The sequence below is a fragment of the Aplysia californica genome, unplaced genomic scaffold (assembly GCF_000002075.1).
Source record: "Aplysia californica isolate F4 #8 unplaced genomic scaffold, AplCal3.0 scaffold00189, whole genome shotgun sequence".
NCBI classification, from domain to species: domain Eukaryota; kingdom Metazoa; phylum Mollusca; class Gastropoda; order Aplysiida; family Aplysiidae; genus Aplysia; species Aplysia californica.
In genome coordinates, this window is record NW_004797459.1 from 368,451 (window position 1) to 384,300 (window position 15,850).

The 15,850-nt window shown below is 39.1% G+C and overlaps 1 protein-coding gene across 1 annotated transcript in view; it reads right to left on the reverse strand.

Annotated features, from left to right (window-relative positions):
• Positions 1–307: 307 nt before the first annotated feature.
• LOC101852929 (G-protein coupled receptor GRL101-like) overlaps positions 308–15,850 on the reverse strand; it is a 38,439-nt gene continuing 22,896 nt past the window's right edge. The window contains exons 10-18 of the mRNA XM_035969855.1: positions 15,289–15,435; positions 13,612–13,756; positions 10,863–10,983; positions 9,262–9,461; positions 7,653–7,798; positions 6,509–6,636; positions 5,504–5,555; positions 5,106–5,224; positions 308–640 (exon numbers count right to left, since the gene is read on the reverse strand). Of these exons, the coding sequence (XP_035825748.1) occupies positions 578–640; positions 5,106–5,224; positions 5,504–5,555; positions 6,509–6,636; positions 7,653–7,798; positions 9,262–9,461; positions 10,863–10,983; positions 13,612–13,756; positions 15,289–15,435 (1,121 nt within the window). The 3' untranslated portion in view covers positions 308–577. The remainder of the gene's footprint in view (positions 641–5,105; positions 5,225–5,503; positions 5,556–6,508; positions 6,637–7,652; positions 7,799–9,261; positions 9,462–10,862; positions 10,984–13,611; positions 13,757–15,288; positions 15,436–15,850) is intronic.

The following is a 15,850-nucleotide window of genomic DNA, read 5'->3' on the forward strand; positions in this document are numbered from 1 at the left end:
GCCTAGATAATCTAGACTAGGCTGGCCTATCACGCGATGCGTTCTGCTTGTTTGTGCATACCACAACCTCCCCACTCATTCTCTCCGCCTTCAGTGTTGGCACGCATGTGCTCTCCCATTCTTTGTTTCGCAAGATAACCAACAACTAGCGAAGTTTTGCAAGAATAAATGGCCTATGTGCTGTGCACAGCAATAGCAATATTCCGCTATAACCGACTGGCATGTTTGATTGCGCAATAGCAGTATTTTATTTACAAAGATAAAGAAGGGGAAAAAACGGGGTTTTAGAATAGTGTCTTTATAACAGACTTCTCGTTATTTCAGGACTCGTTATAAGTGGATTCCACTGTATTACAATAATACATAAAAAGAGATATATTTGTATAAGTACAATATTACAATAATACATAATAAGAGAGCTAATAGTATAAGTACAATAATACACAATGAAAGAGATAATAGATAAATAATATTTTTTATTACAATGATAGGCTTATATAAAAAAAAGAGATGAATAAAGAGAACCATCAAAAAGAGAAAAAATGTTCTATAATATCTTTCCTCAGTCTGTCCGGTGTTATCCCGCTTTGGTCCCCAGTCCTTTCAGACAGCGTTTAATTTCAGAAGAGAAGAGTGACTTCTGAAAGACAAAAAAAAAAAAAGATTGAGATATCCTTCTGGAAAAACACTGCATCTAGAGCAATAGTCCTCAATCCACATTCGACCCCAAAACATACATCAAAAACAATATACATATTACCCCCTAAGAAATATATACACCGTAGTCTCCGCCTAAACGCACGCCATACAAAAGCACGCTCCGCTCAAACGCACGCTTTTGTCATAATCAATTACGGTTTTCACTATATACTTTATAATTTAGACGTACAAACGCACAGTAACTTCTTTTAAACGCACGCTTCAATTCATGAAACATACCGACAAGCAAAAGCAGAGCTTGACAGGGGGAAATTTGCATACAATTAATTTCAGTCTTCAGACTGACCAGTAGAGGACAAAATTCCTCCAAGACATCTCTCCTCACTCTCCCATCCACCCGTCAAATCTTCCCCTTTCTCTTCTCCTCCCCATACCCCTCTGTCTGTCTGTCAGTCTGTCAGTCTGTCTGTCTGTCTGTCTGTCTGTCTGTCTGTCTGTCTGTCTGTCTGTCTGTCTGGAAAATCTCCTTTTATAGAACAAAGCATCTTCATGTGAAATTGGCAAGTATATGACCTGCTGGAGATCAAAATTCCCAGCCAGAATGCTGTGGTCAGCTTGAACCATCTTCTTGCAATCCTCCTTAAGTTCTCGCACCTTTTGTTTTTCTGCATCGTGCCTGTTGTAAATTTCCCTGAGTTAATTTTTCTGTGCTTCGTCCCCTTTTCAGAAAGAGTTGCAGAGTGAGAGTTGGTCCTTTTTAGGACTATGAAAGGCCAGGTTTTTCGTCTTGAAAACTCGTCTGAATGTGTGAAAACTTGGGATGTCATTGCATGGATTTTTTTTCACGAACATGTCGTACATTCTGGACAATGTGAGGTCTGGGTTGAGATACTCTATGCTGAAAGAGGCCCTACAGTAGTGCGATTCCACGCGTGGAAATCTGTCAATGTGTTGACTGGTTATCTCCCTGTTTTGTTCTTCTCTTGTCTTCATTTGCTTCGATTGCCTGCGCCATTGCTTGTCTTCTTCCACAATGCCGGTCTCCGTAATCTTTGACAAAACAACTCAGGCACATTTCTCTGAAATACCCAAGGTTGCCAGGAATGTGTTCCTAAACACTTTCAAGCGCTTTCCACTGACTGTGATGTAATAAGCATGCATTTTGCTGCGTCAAGCGTTTGGTTTCCTGACCTTGGGCTCTGTCATCTCAATATGCCACGCGATGAACTCTCGCTGCTTCTGCAGGTCAGCCAGTTTATAAAAGTCCAGAAATATTTCCCTCCTATCCGTTCATGAGATTCCAGAACACTGACGGCCAGCTCTCGCACATTCCATTCCAATGCAGCCCTTTCTCATTATTCGTGCTGGAACAACCTTTTTCATGTCGGTGCTCATGTACTCTTTACCAGATTGTCGTTTTCTTTTTGCATCGTTCTTCGAGTTGATTCTCTTCGCTTATTTGGCGATGCCTGGCGAGCTTACCCTTCAACTTCAAATGATTCTGGTAGCCGTTCGTTGCAACTCTGGGTCTCATCAGTCTCAAAATCATTGTGCGCTATGGATTCAGAGTTTGTTGATTGCCCTGTCTTTCCATGTTGACTACAAAATACTGGAATTTCTAGGAAATAGTCATTGCAGAGATGAACTAAACATCTGGTGCATGCCTCAAATACTTCAGTTTTGCATTTTTTTACTTCACTTTTGCCAGGTTTGAAAGATGGGTCTGTGTCCGAATCATCGAAGTCACCCAGGCCAAGAGACATGTCTTCATTCTCAGCCTCGTGTTGAATAGGAAATTCAATTGTCATTGTAGGCCTACATTTCAAAGTTTAGCTAACGGAATGTCATCTGCCAAAGTTGGAGTTACTTTCATTGAAATGCGAACTTGCCATTCACAAGAAGAATCCCGGATAGTCTGAGTACAAGCTAAAGAACAATTTAGGTTGAGTTTCTTTGTGTGTGTGTGTGTCTGTGTGTGTGTGTGTGCGTGTGTGTGTGTGTGTGTGTGTGTGTGTGTGTGTGTGTGTGTGTGTGTGTGTGTGTGTGTGTGTGTGTGTGTGTGTGTGTGTGTGTGTGTGTGTGTGTGTGTGTGTAAAATATGAAGATCCAGGAGCTACTTACATGATGGCTCACCTAGTCGACCTCTCTTCGGATCAATATAACAAAGTCTAAGTCCTGATGTTTTTATCACTTCTTTCAGTAGCATTGCCCTTTGGGGGGGGGGGGGGTGTCTAGATAGCGTCGCCTTCTAGGTAATGAGTGTAGAATATTACGCTTATAGAAAAACATATATAGCTGAGCAATATTCATGTGTATCGTTGGACAAAAGTAGATTTGATTTAAATTTGATCAAACCCAAGTTTGCTTTTTCTAATGGTTTCCAATAGTCAGCAGGCAAGCAGATCACGTTGAGTGTGACAGTAAGCTGCAAGCAACAGTAAACAAGTGTAGGCTAACAACACAACAAGGACCGCCTCATTTTCACTCTTGCACAAGCAGGATTCGCTGCAACACAGTGCGTGTACTCTGTGTTGTGTATCAGGCCTATTGCATCATTAGAGGAGGGCATAGTTTTACTATGATATTACGTTATATGGTCTTGGCCTATGCTAGAAAAAAAGAAAAAAGTGTTCCTGTCGCTCACACGAAGGGGGGTATCAAAGGTATACGTCCTTTCGTGCGAATAGAATTGATATAACTTTGTATCAATTTTTTGCACACGAAACGGCGTAAGCCTGTGTACGCCGTTTCGTCTGATTCGGCGGAGCTGAGTGTCAGCGTACGCCCTTTTTGATTTTTTACTGCTAGTACTGTAATTTTAAAGCTAAGGATACGTGTGAACATAGATCTGAAGCAGCGCTATCTACTAGTAATAACAACTCAAAACTGCCAAAATGTGGAATACACCCTTTCGTGTGGCAGGCGACGAATTGTGCGATTTAAAAAAACCCACAAAACTGTGTAAGTACACCGGCAGAGATGAACTTCTTGTATGTAATGAAAGTAATGACAGCTAACACATTCATTCTTAGTTTTTGTGTCGGACATATGCGCTGACACTTATGAACATAAAGAAATCAGAACATTGTCAGTAATTGCAAATGGTCATAGAAACGAAAATAAAAGCTGAAAAAGTCTGGTGCTGATTCTGTGTAACTGCAAAGCTATAAATTATTCTTATATCACAATCTCTGTTATTCAGTCAACTTACAAGACCTAGACTTAGCGTTGTAAGAAAAATAAGGAATTTAAGGAGGGTAACAGATACTGTTCATGTATTACATTGTAGATGGATTCTGGTTTGAACTTTTTCATAAAGAGATTTCCGGGTAATTTTTATAAATTTAGAGAAAATATGCAAATATTTACGATTATATTAGACACATAAAGTTGTATTTGGAGGAATTACTTCATAGCGAATTGTGTCCCAGATGGATAAAGAAACAAAATTACAGCTATCATTATAATATGCCCAGATATCATCTTTTCTGAGTATTAGCACCAATGTTACGTCGATCACGTTCCAAAAGTTCAACAGTGTTTGTTATGCTGCCGGGGTTTTTTTTAATTCAATTTTTTCATTCACACTTGTCCAAAAAATTTTACAATTTACCATTGCCAACTAAAAAAATTTTAACGAAATAACCAGAGAAGTTACAATATCCGTTCTTTTTTGGGTCTCAAGAGCAGAAATGCGTGCTTTCGATGCATTAAACGATAATTACAATAAATACAAGGATACACCTAAAACAGTACGTTGAAAAGTACAAAAAATTAAGTGAGCCCAGACAGAGTGGTGATAGGGAGATGACCCCCGTGACCTGACCCCCGTGACCCCAACGTGATAAGACGCTTGCCAGGGAACCCCCCGCGGCAACTAAAATTCCACTGCCGGTGTGCCGTGCACAATTTACCAACTTTGTCCAGTCAGTATTAACATAATTATTCGTTGATGCCATCTTGCCCCTTCTCAACTACACTACCAAACCTAGTGATAGATTACACAATCTGCCTTGACAAAATCTTCTGGCTATCCATAAGGTTCGATCTGAGTCGATGTTTGCAAAGCTGTTTTGACAAAGGCCATGGTCGTGTGGGTCGCGCCGCCTTCTCGTCTGGTGAACACCTCAATAAGTCGTTGAATCTACTTGATTCAACCATCCATTCCCAACCAGACCATAAAACTGATTTTCTGAATGATTGAAACACTTTGCAGTAATCTTTCAAACTTGGGATTTTAACAAAAGGTGTATCAAAGACTGTAATTAATAAAGGAATCAACAGTGATTTTAAAAATTTTTTTCTCTTAGGCGGTTGATTCATGAGGCTTGAGTGAATCAGAGAGACAGAGAGAGGTAGATAGATAGAGAAAGAGACAGACAGAGGGAGAGGGGGAAATCGAAAGAGAGATCGAGAAGGACATGATCTAGAGTCCTCGTGTTCACCTCCTCTTCTGTCATCCTCTGAACAATGCTGGTGTCTTCCAAGATCTTCATCATGCTCACAGAGGACTCCTCCCAGCTGCTATTTTCTTTGTCTGTGTTGGCCTCTTGTTTGCCTCCAACTAGTGGTGAGAAGATCAAATAAATAGCAACAGCTGCTTTGTAACAAAAGTTTGTCATCATCATCGTCACTATCATCAAGAGGTAGAAGAGGAAGAAAAAGAAAAAGAATATGAAAAAGAATAATAACAATAACAATAACAACAAGAACAATGACAATAACAATAACAACAACGACTGATAATAATTTCAAGCCGGTATAGGCACAATGCAAAAGGTCAAAATAAATAATTAAGAAAATTAACAGAAATAAAACTTCAGTTCAAAGCTGTACCACTCACCTGGCTTAGAAACTGTGCTCCCGATTTTGAAGTATTTCTTTTTGATTTCCATCTGTTTGTGGGAGAAAAAGAAAGCCAACAAATAAATTAATAGTCATGAAAAAAGAGGGAAGATACAATATGGGTTGTTCGATTTTATTACTGAAAAAAAAAATAAGTCAGAAAGAAACAACTTAATTTATTTTACTTGTTCTGCTCTCTTATACTACAAGGTGTCAAGGGGAGATGTAATAAATATTGTATGGCGAGGGCAAAGCATGTTTCTTGTTGGATTGTCATAATATTGTGGGAAATACGTAACTAAGAGAGAAAAAAACGCCAACAACAACAAAAACTGTATAGGATGCCTAGTTTCACCTTCCAATCAACCAGAATGAATAACAATTATACAAGAAGATTTTCCAAGAGTATTCAAACAACTACAAAAAAATGTTGAGATTGTCATCTATGGATGTCTCATCATTTTCTTTAGCTCTTTATGTCAGCTTTGTTGTGATTTTGTAGAAAGGGTTAGATGCTTAGAAGCAAGAAACTTTGTCCAATCACAGAAGATATGTTCTTTAAATTCCTCTTATATTGCGTTGGTGGGGGTGTAAATAGATAAGGAGAGGGACAGTAAAAGATATCAGTATTGGTGTACAGCGATGATGTAAGGGGGAGAAATAGGGAGAGAAAGAAAGAAAGAAAGAAAGAAAGAAAGAAAGAAAGAAAGAAAGAAAGAAAGAAAGAAAGAAAGGGAGAGGGAAAAAAGGTAAATGGAGATAGAAAGATTGAGAAAGAGATAGAGAGAAAGAAACAGTAAGAGAGAGAAGAGAGAAAGGAGAGAAGGGACAAAGGAAATAGAGCAAAAGACAAAATAAAAGATATATTAAATGATGATGGGGGAGAGAAGCAAGAGAGAGAGAGAGAGAGAGAGAGAGAGAGAGAGAGAGAGAGAGAGAGAGAGACAGAGAGAGAGAGAGAGAGAGAGAGAGAGAGAGAGTATCGTCTTATTCTCCCACTGACCCATTTTTTCTTGACCGCAGGCACAGTGTACAGGACCGGGTTGAGAGCAGAGTTGATTGGTACCACCAGAACCGCTGACCACGCGTATGTTTCATTGGAGATCTCTTGACCATTCAGGGCCATCAGACCTGGATGTCCAGGGTGTAAGGGGTTGGGGGAAGGGGGATTATTAGCCCATCATTTTTTTTAAAATAACGCATCAACACCATATCGGTTATTTAGTACAGCGAAAATGTACTATAGAAAGAAAGAAACAGCAGATCTTAATAATAATAACAACAACAATAATAATATTAATAAAAATGTTTCACGAGGCAGTGGGGTCAGGTGCTCGTCAATTTTAGGGCATATGGAGTTATTGGTATCATCTTAAAAGTTGTTCATTTGCCTTGCTTTCAATGAAAACAAAAAATGTTGATTTATTTTCAATAGAATTCAAGACATTAGGGATTGAAGGAGGTGGGGTTGCGGGGTTTCAGAAGTAAAATTAGCGGAAAAATGGCCGCCGAAGTTTGGTCCTTGGAAACTGCAAATTTAAATTTTCGTGCCTTTAATCGACGTTTTTTCCATAAAATCCCATGAAAGTGTTGTTGAATAGACATACAAAGTCTTGAGCCAAAAGACAAAAATTAGAAAAAAAATGACCAAACTGGCGGAAAAATGCCAATTTCTCCGATTTCATTATTTTGTCAAGTGTCAGATTTTACCACGATGCCAGATCACGAATCATAATGATGATAATAATTATAACAGTAATAATAATAATAATAAAAATAATTGTGGACATCTACGCTTAACAGCATGCTCTATGCACCTAGCAACTATAATTACCTCAACAAATGTAACAAAACTCAGACATATATGAGCTTCCCTTGAAGCATCCACATGAAAACAAACGAAATACTTCCTACCAGCGGCTTGCACTGGCTTCCCCAACCAGCCGTTAGGGTAAATAATTTTGTGCATTGTTATTTAAAAGAAAGGAGAATTAAGAAAATATCAGGGGAACTTCATCCCATAACGGTTAACACTGAAAACAACACATAGATGTACAGAAACAATAAGACTATTAATATCACAAAAACTGCCCCCAAAGCAGCACCTATGAAGCACAACAATAACAACAACAACAACAACCTCTCACCCATAACTCCGATGGGGAACCAGCACAAAAAGTCAGTGAGTGCGATAAGCGACAGCTGTCTGGCTATGGCGAAGTCTTCCTTAAACTTTCGCTCGGCCTGACGGCTACATTTTGAGATGAGCTCAGAACTGGACTCAGATTTTGTCCTGGAACAACCGAAAACATTTGTGTCAAGACGCGGTGGAATCAATTTTTGGACCTGAGGAGTTATTTCTATCATTTTAAAGCTTGTTCATTTGTCCTTCTTTCCGTGAAAAACATACTTATCTATCATGAATAGAAGTTGAGATATTTGCGGTTAAAGGAGGTAGAGGTCACCTGGTTTCCAAGGTAAAATTAGCGAAAAAATGGACACCAAAGTTTGACGACTTCCATAGCTTGAGAGTCCTTAGAAACTACATTTTTGTGCATTAAATCAACATTTTTCAGTAAAATCCAAACAGAAAAGTGTTTTTAAATGTACCTTACAAGGAGTTGAAATAAAAAAACAAAATTCAATAAAAAATTGTCAGAAAAGCGCCAGTTTCTTCAACCTCATTATTTTGACTAGTAGCTGATTTCACCACGATGCCTCACATTTGTGAGGTATTTTTAACATTCGGATAATGGGGATGTCAGCTGAAGATGACACAGAGATTTGTAGATTTTCAACTGATTATAGTTTCTTCTAGTTTAACATGTCTATTATTATCTATTTCATATCTATAAACTATATAAACTCAACCATCAAATTTGATGTAATTATGATGTCATTTAGATAAAATCCGAGAAGTAACTCATTTTGTCAGTATCCTTCAAATTAAAATTAACGAGTTTAGTTTGAATGATAAACTGAAGGTGGTGGCGATGGATTGAACATACTCTCCGTAAGCCAGGCAGCTGTATAACGAAGAAAGTGTTGGATTGGAGCCCATAGGGCAAGAGATCAAAGGTAAAGCCACATGTAACCATTCGAAGAGTCACAGAGAATGAGGTGCAGAACAGTGGGATCACATAGAATAACCTCAACAGACTATCCCTGGATAGGGAAAAGTGGAAAGTGTTAGTTAATGGTCTCTACCCTGATGCAGGGTGAGAAAGGCAGTGATGGTGATGAATAGTGAGGAGGGGAAGTGCGGGATATGGTCGCAACGAATTTCATCCCCCATCCCTCAAAAAAAAAAATCTTTAAGATAATGCCAAATTAGCAAAACCAAGCTTTTACCGCAACAAGTAAAAACAACTGCTTCGTTAGAATCATCAAGATGTATGAACAGTCTGAGTTCACGTCTATTTTTATAGTCAAACCAGAGAACACGAGACATTCTTTTGCTAGGCAGTGGTGGGTTTATCCTGATTGTGCATCTGTCTACTAGTTTAGTTTAGTAAAAGTTGCAACACAATTAGATCATATGAGTTTAGTAGATTGGAGGTGTTACAAAAGAGTAACAAACAGAAAACAAGAAGGAGGAGACGTAAGGATGATAAACATTTGATTGAAAAGAAGGTGCAAACATGTATATCTGTCTTTGAAGTAGAATAAGCTCCTGCCAATCCAGTTGGACCATTTTAACACAAGAAACAAACTAAACTAAAGAAACGCAAATAAACTTCAAAGCCCAGCAGGTACCTGTAAATGACAAACTGTCCGGCAGCGATGAGAAGAAAAAGGAAGAAGTTGAGAGCCACAAAGACAGTGACGGAGTAGATCCATCCAGGCAGTCTATCTGTGGTCAGTGGTAGGCCCAAGCACATGCCGCTTGTGCTGAACACGGTCCAGTGTTGGAACGGTGGGAGGAGAGGCAACATGGCGATCAACAGGCCCACCAGCTGGGGGGGGGGAGGGGGGGGAAAGAGAGATTGGTGATTGGGAACAGGGAAATTGGGGACACGGGAAAGGGGTGAGCAGAAGTAGTGGAGGTTGGTTGAGTTTGGAGTTGGAGCTAAGAGAACCATGTCAACACAATGACACTGCCATTAAAAGTTGGGACAAAGCACAACAGACAGGCAAAAACTGTAGGGGGAAAGTAAAGAAATAGGACCTACCAAGGGCACCATCAAAACCATGCAGGGTGCGGCTGCTACCAAAAAGGTCCACAGAAACAGAGGTAAGTTTGCAGGGTGGGAGTGTGAAAAGAATGATGGTGAGTAGATTTGAGTGAAGAGGGAATTGCTAGATCAAGTTATACTTAGTCTTTTTTTTTTTTATTAGTTATTTTTTTTAATGGTAGAAAGAAGATTCAATTGAAACTAAGACGAAGCTTGGTGAAGGAGAGTGATTCAAAATTCTGAGGAAGATTATTTGACTTTACGATATTTAAGGACTTTTCAGAGATGGACGTTGAATTCGGCAACAGCACCTCACAGGCAGCTTTCAGTCTTTTGCTTGAGTTCAAAGAAGCATATCAATACAATAAAGCGACTACGAAATTGAAAGAAAAATGGGCAGAAAGAGTAACAAGGAAAATAGAAGCAGGGCATACAACCAATGCCCTCCAACAATCAGTGCTTAAATACCTGCGTCTGTGATGTAGCAGTTAAGTGATTCTCTGTGCCATGCAGAAGACCCAAGTTTGATTTCCAAGTGTTTGAAATTTTCATCAAGCACTTCGGTCTTTCTCCTGGGATGTTGTGCATCACTTTCAGCCTGGGTTGGCTCTGCCACATAGGGTCAGAGACCACATCCTAAAGGATCTAAACTGAGTTGATGGGGGTGTACAAACATCTACTTGAATTAGTGCTGAAAAGGGTGTTATAACTTAAGATAAGATAAATCCTTATTGTCCAGATCCTGGCACATTGGTTTGGTGTTTCACACACACACACACACACACACACAAACATTCATACAAATGCAGTATGCTTGTACTCACAAATAAGCTTACAGTCACTTGAATAATATAAATGAACAGTAATATAAACAATAAAAATGTTCATCTAGAAACATACTCAGTATTCTGATTGCAACTCCATGGTATTCTGATGCACACTCTTGTCGCGATGCCGGCACACCAAACTATTCGCACTGCACCCCAAACTGCTTGCACTGCCACACACCAAAAAGAGACATGTTTTATGAAACGACTTCCAACAGTGCTAGAAGACCAACTCGTTCAATGTCTTAGCAGAGTGAACTCGACTCAACTTAATTTGTCTGTTGGTTCCTTGCCACACTCTAAGGTCATACAAATACTTATAACAAGGTGATTAATATGGAAGAAAAAACCATACCCAAGTGAGGACACACAGGACTTTAGCGGCGCGAGGCGTGATGCGGATTTGTCCAAATGGAAACTTGATGACCAGGAAACGGTCCACGGTGATGAGGAAGATGAAGATGGCGGACGTCTCGCTGGGGAGACACACACACGTCACAGTGGGTAGAAGGTACCAAAATATTATAGGTTAATAAATACGTCATTCAAGATCTGAGGCATTCTGTTAGAAAAGATTCAAACTAACATGTCACAGTGAGTAGAATGAACCATATGTGAGGCATTGTGATGAAACTAGGCGCTTGTCTAAATAATGAAATCAAATACAATAGCAATTTTCTTCCTGCTTAGCCATTTTTATCGAATTTCAGTTTTTTTACTCAACACCTTTAAAGTCAATATAAAAACACATTTCAGGGTGGATTTTTACTTAAAAACATTGGTTACAGGTACAACAAATTCTAAATTTTCAGTTTCCAAGGACTCACCACACTTTGGTGGCCATTTTCCTGCTAATTTTACCTCTGAAACAAGGCGACCCCGACCTCCTTCAATTGAAAATATGTCGACTTTTATTCAAGATAGATTGGTACGTTTTTCCCTCCAAAGCATGGTAAATGAACAGGCTTTAAAATGAAACCAATAACTCTACATGCCCAAAAATTGATGAGCGCCTGATTCCACAGCGATGTGACACACATTTAATTTAGTGACAATATTATGGGTTATTTGTAAGTAAGATGGAGACTTTCTGATACAAAACATTTGAAATTATACATTCTCCCAAACCATCCTCTCTCTCTCTGTCTGTTTGTCTGTCTGTCTGCCCCCCCCCCCCTCTCTCTCTCCAACTCTGTCTCTATTTATCTCTATCTCTCTCTCTTTCTTCTCTGTCCCCACCCCCTCTTTCATCTTTCCATCTCTTCCTTCTATATACCAATACTGCAGGAGCTCCATTAGCCATGTTGGTATCATGCTGGACTATGGAGCGGATGACCCTGGTTCAAAATCAAGGCTGGGCGTTCTGGAACAATGGTCTTTTTGTGGAGTTTTAAAGGCTCAACCTATTTGACTCTGTCCAATCGGAGACGAATTTTGAATTTGGAGGTCCTGATTCTTAACTCATTCGCTACACTGAGCCGTTGGGGGCGGCGTGGCTAAAGTGTCGTCAGTACGCTAAGCCGCCCCCGGCGGCTTGAGAACCAATCTTCAATGTTAGCTTAGATTCTATTCCAATCCACATATCCATGTTGAATTAAGGTAGTAATATAATGTTGACTTCCGGATCTAGCGTTTCCATCGAAAGTCAGAAGTTTTGATGCAGTTTTGAAACACAATTTTGAAGTTTATGCGACTTTGTTTTATCGCGATGCTCAAATTATAGCCCAGACCCAAGTCTTACTACTTTTACACAACAAAATATATCATTATTTTGCACGCTAAAGAAATCTAGGACTATTCTTTAGAATATTGATTCTATTGGGTTCAAATTGCCATTGCTCTGTTATTGAGAAATCAATATTTTTCAGTGCTAGATCTAGATCTAGAGATCTAAATAATCCAAAAATCACTATTTTTTGGTGAATTTACACAAAAAGTACCACTCAAGACATGTGTAGGTTTACTCCCAATGCAATTCTGAATAATTCCATATACGATACGAGTGTTTTTTTTCTTTTTGTCAATGCATCTTGTCCATTTTTCCAGATAATAACATTTTTGAGGGGTTTTTTTTCAATATCGGATGTCTTGATCCTAATGTGCAAATTTTATGGAATGTATATATAAATAGCTGCAAATTTTTCAATATTTTCCAGTTCTATATTCATTTATGGTTATTTTGAGGTATCATTTGACTAGGTGCAAACATACTTTTTGAGTTTCTCGGAAGATGATTAATTTTTTATTTTCAAATTCTATCCGCATCCAAGCAAAATTGTGTTGCATAATCGCCTCTTACAGGAACCAAAGTTGAAAAATGCACAAATAAACATTACAGATGTATTCTGCAAATCAAATCATACTGAAAATTTTGCTGCATAATAAGTTAATATTTATTTGAATTTGTGGACCCAAAGACTTGGAACTGTGCACTAGTCACCATCTCATTTCGCCTTCACGAAAAAAATTCGTCCACAAGACGAAAATAATACGTAGCGAATGAGTAAACACCTTCGGGACCGACCCCACACCAGCTGATCCTATCCCCAGGACTGGAGCCATCGCCCACATCCCTTGTAAATACCCGTTTCGAAGACATTTGTTCACTTCTAATCAGCTTAAACTGGCTTCAACTTTGGTGAATTGGAAAGGGAAAGAACTCTTCGGTGCTGGAACAAGCAGATGGAAAACAAGGATAATTTTGAATAAACCTAGACTGGCGTGAATGAGTGGTATTGCCATTACGTAAATACACGTCGGTGGTCCGATTTGGTCGGGCGCAGTTTGCGTATAAGTACGTCGGGGGTCCTGGAGGCATTAAATATCTTGTAAGTGTTGATAGGGGCATTAAATCTACACCGACTCAACTATCCCTCCTAGCTTGCGAATGCAAACACTCTTATTTGTGGGTGGTTGGTGAGTGCTCAGGTGTGATTTGCTGCTTCTTTCCTATCAAACATCTATCGTCCTTATCTCTCCTTCTTCTATTTTATGTTTGTAACCCTGTTGTAACCCCTCTAAGCATCCACATTTGTATGACGTAATTGTGCTGCAAGCCTCCTATAACTTCTACTAAAAGAAAACAAAAAAAACCCCACTCTTACCTGGACCAGGTAGATATCAACCCGGCTATCTTGCAGGTAACTCCATGTCTCCAGGCCCTCTCATGCCACACATAATCACCTCTGAAAACGACGTCAGCAATAGCTACTATCATGAGGTAGATTCCCATCAGTAAGTCAGATATACCTGGAAGTGGAAGGTAAGTTGTGTAAAACTCGGGTAAAATTTTTTAAGAGTGGTTACTCCCCCCCCCCCTCCACAAACACATAACATCTTTGAAAAACCTTTAATAAAAACTTTGGTACGCCACAACTAAAATTTCTGGTACATCACACGTAAAAACTCTGGTACACTTCAAATAAAATCTCTGTTGCACCCAAAGTAAAATTTCCGATACACCACAAATAAAAAGCCCAGCAAAAAAGTAACTCTTGTGGTCGCTTGGTTGAGAAACCAAAGTGCACTTAGTTTAAGGACAGGTTTCATGTTTGAGTAAAGCAAAGCCCATTGACAAAATAATGGTCATTTGGCGCAGGTAATAGTAAAAAATAAACGGAACAACAAGGGGGACAAAAGAAGTAGGATGTACAAGAGGCGCCATCCAAGTGCCCACCTTGAAAGTTTTTCTTCCAGAGGTTGATAGTGTCTCAGAGAGGAAAAAAAAAATCCCTATATTTTTTTCAGAAGAGATTTATGCGACCTTAAAGTAATTGATGTTCCACAAACGTATGTAGTGCAGCCGTTAGGCTATCATACGCAGAATAAGCGAGTTCACTTCATGAGAAGGGAGAACATTTTCATTGAGTATTTCTGTCTTTCTGTCGGGATGTTGTATCCCTCTCAGCCGGGGTTGGCCATGACATACAATGTCTGAAACCCACTTCATAATTTTTTTATTTTTTTTTTTGGTAAGTGTTTTACTAGGATTTTTTATGTGCACAACTTGCACACGGGGCCTCCGAGATTTTTCGCCCTTGTCCAAGAAGGCTAGGTGCAGATTTTTCCTACCAGAAGATCAGGGGTGTGGCTGAAAGACAGCATGTAATATTGTTCGGTTTGTGGGTACAAACAGATATATAGAGAGAGTGAAGAAACACACATCTGAAAAGGCTCTTTGTTTTATTCTTGTCTTCTAGTACACTGTAACCGAAAAGTGACTACTGAGTAGGAGAAAGGTACTGTCTAAATCCCGATACATTACCTAACAGCTATAACAGAAGAGTTATGTAATGTACATTATTCCACATAAATGATCTTAAAAATATTGATGGGGGAGTAAAAACACCTACATTAAAACAAAATAGAATAAATACAATTTTTTTAAACCTCGATGAAGTATATCTCCACGGGTTTGTCAATAGCTGCCTAGAAGTCTTGTTGCCATGATGGAAAAACATGAAAACTTTTTGGACATGTCTGGCCACACTTACAGTAATAATATTTAAAAAGACAAGTTAAACAAAATATGTTTAAAGTAGGGGGAAGGAATAAATCTATCCATCTAGAAAAACAGGCTGCGTAGAAATAGAGCAGGACTGACGGATAAGAATAAATTAGTAGGCAGGGTTTATAAACAGAAAACCAAAAACCCCCCAGATCAGACAGATAGACAGACAGACAAACAGACAGACAGACAGACAAACAAACAGACATACAGATAGACAAAGAACAGAGTTATAGACGAGACAGACAAGCAGACAGACAAACAAACAACTTACAGAGGTTCAGGACGAACATTCCATAACCCTTTTTGAGTTGGCCTCTGTCCCATAGGAGCCTGTACACAAGGACCACCATGTTGCCAAGTAGGGCGGACACACCCACCACCCACAGCAACCCTCGTAGCAGCGGCTCTTGCATCAGGTCTGAAATTTTTTTTAAATTAATAAATTAAATAAATATTTTTAAAAAGAACAAAAAGAGACCATAATAAGTCAAAATAACGGTCGTACAGAGCCAGGCCTTTATTATTATTGTTTCATACCCCTACTGACACAATTTAGATGCCGGCGGTTGGCATGTGCTCTGGTGTGGTTTGCTCATTCTTTCCTATCAAACAGCTATGGTCTTTAACTCTGTCCTCCTTTTTTTTTTTTACTCTCTTGTAACACCTCTAATCTTTGGCAGGTACGTGACCTTATTGTATTTCAAACACCACACTCTTTCTAAGAGTAAAATTAAACAAATTAGACAATTTAGCAGGAGGGAGATATTTGACACAAGTTCTCTCCCCCATCCATCTTCTTTTGTCCCATTTTTTAAAAACTTTTATGTGCTTCC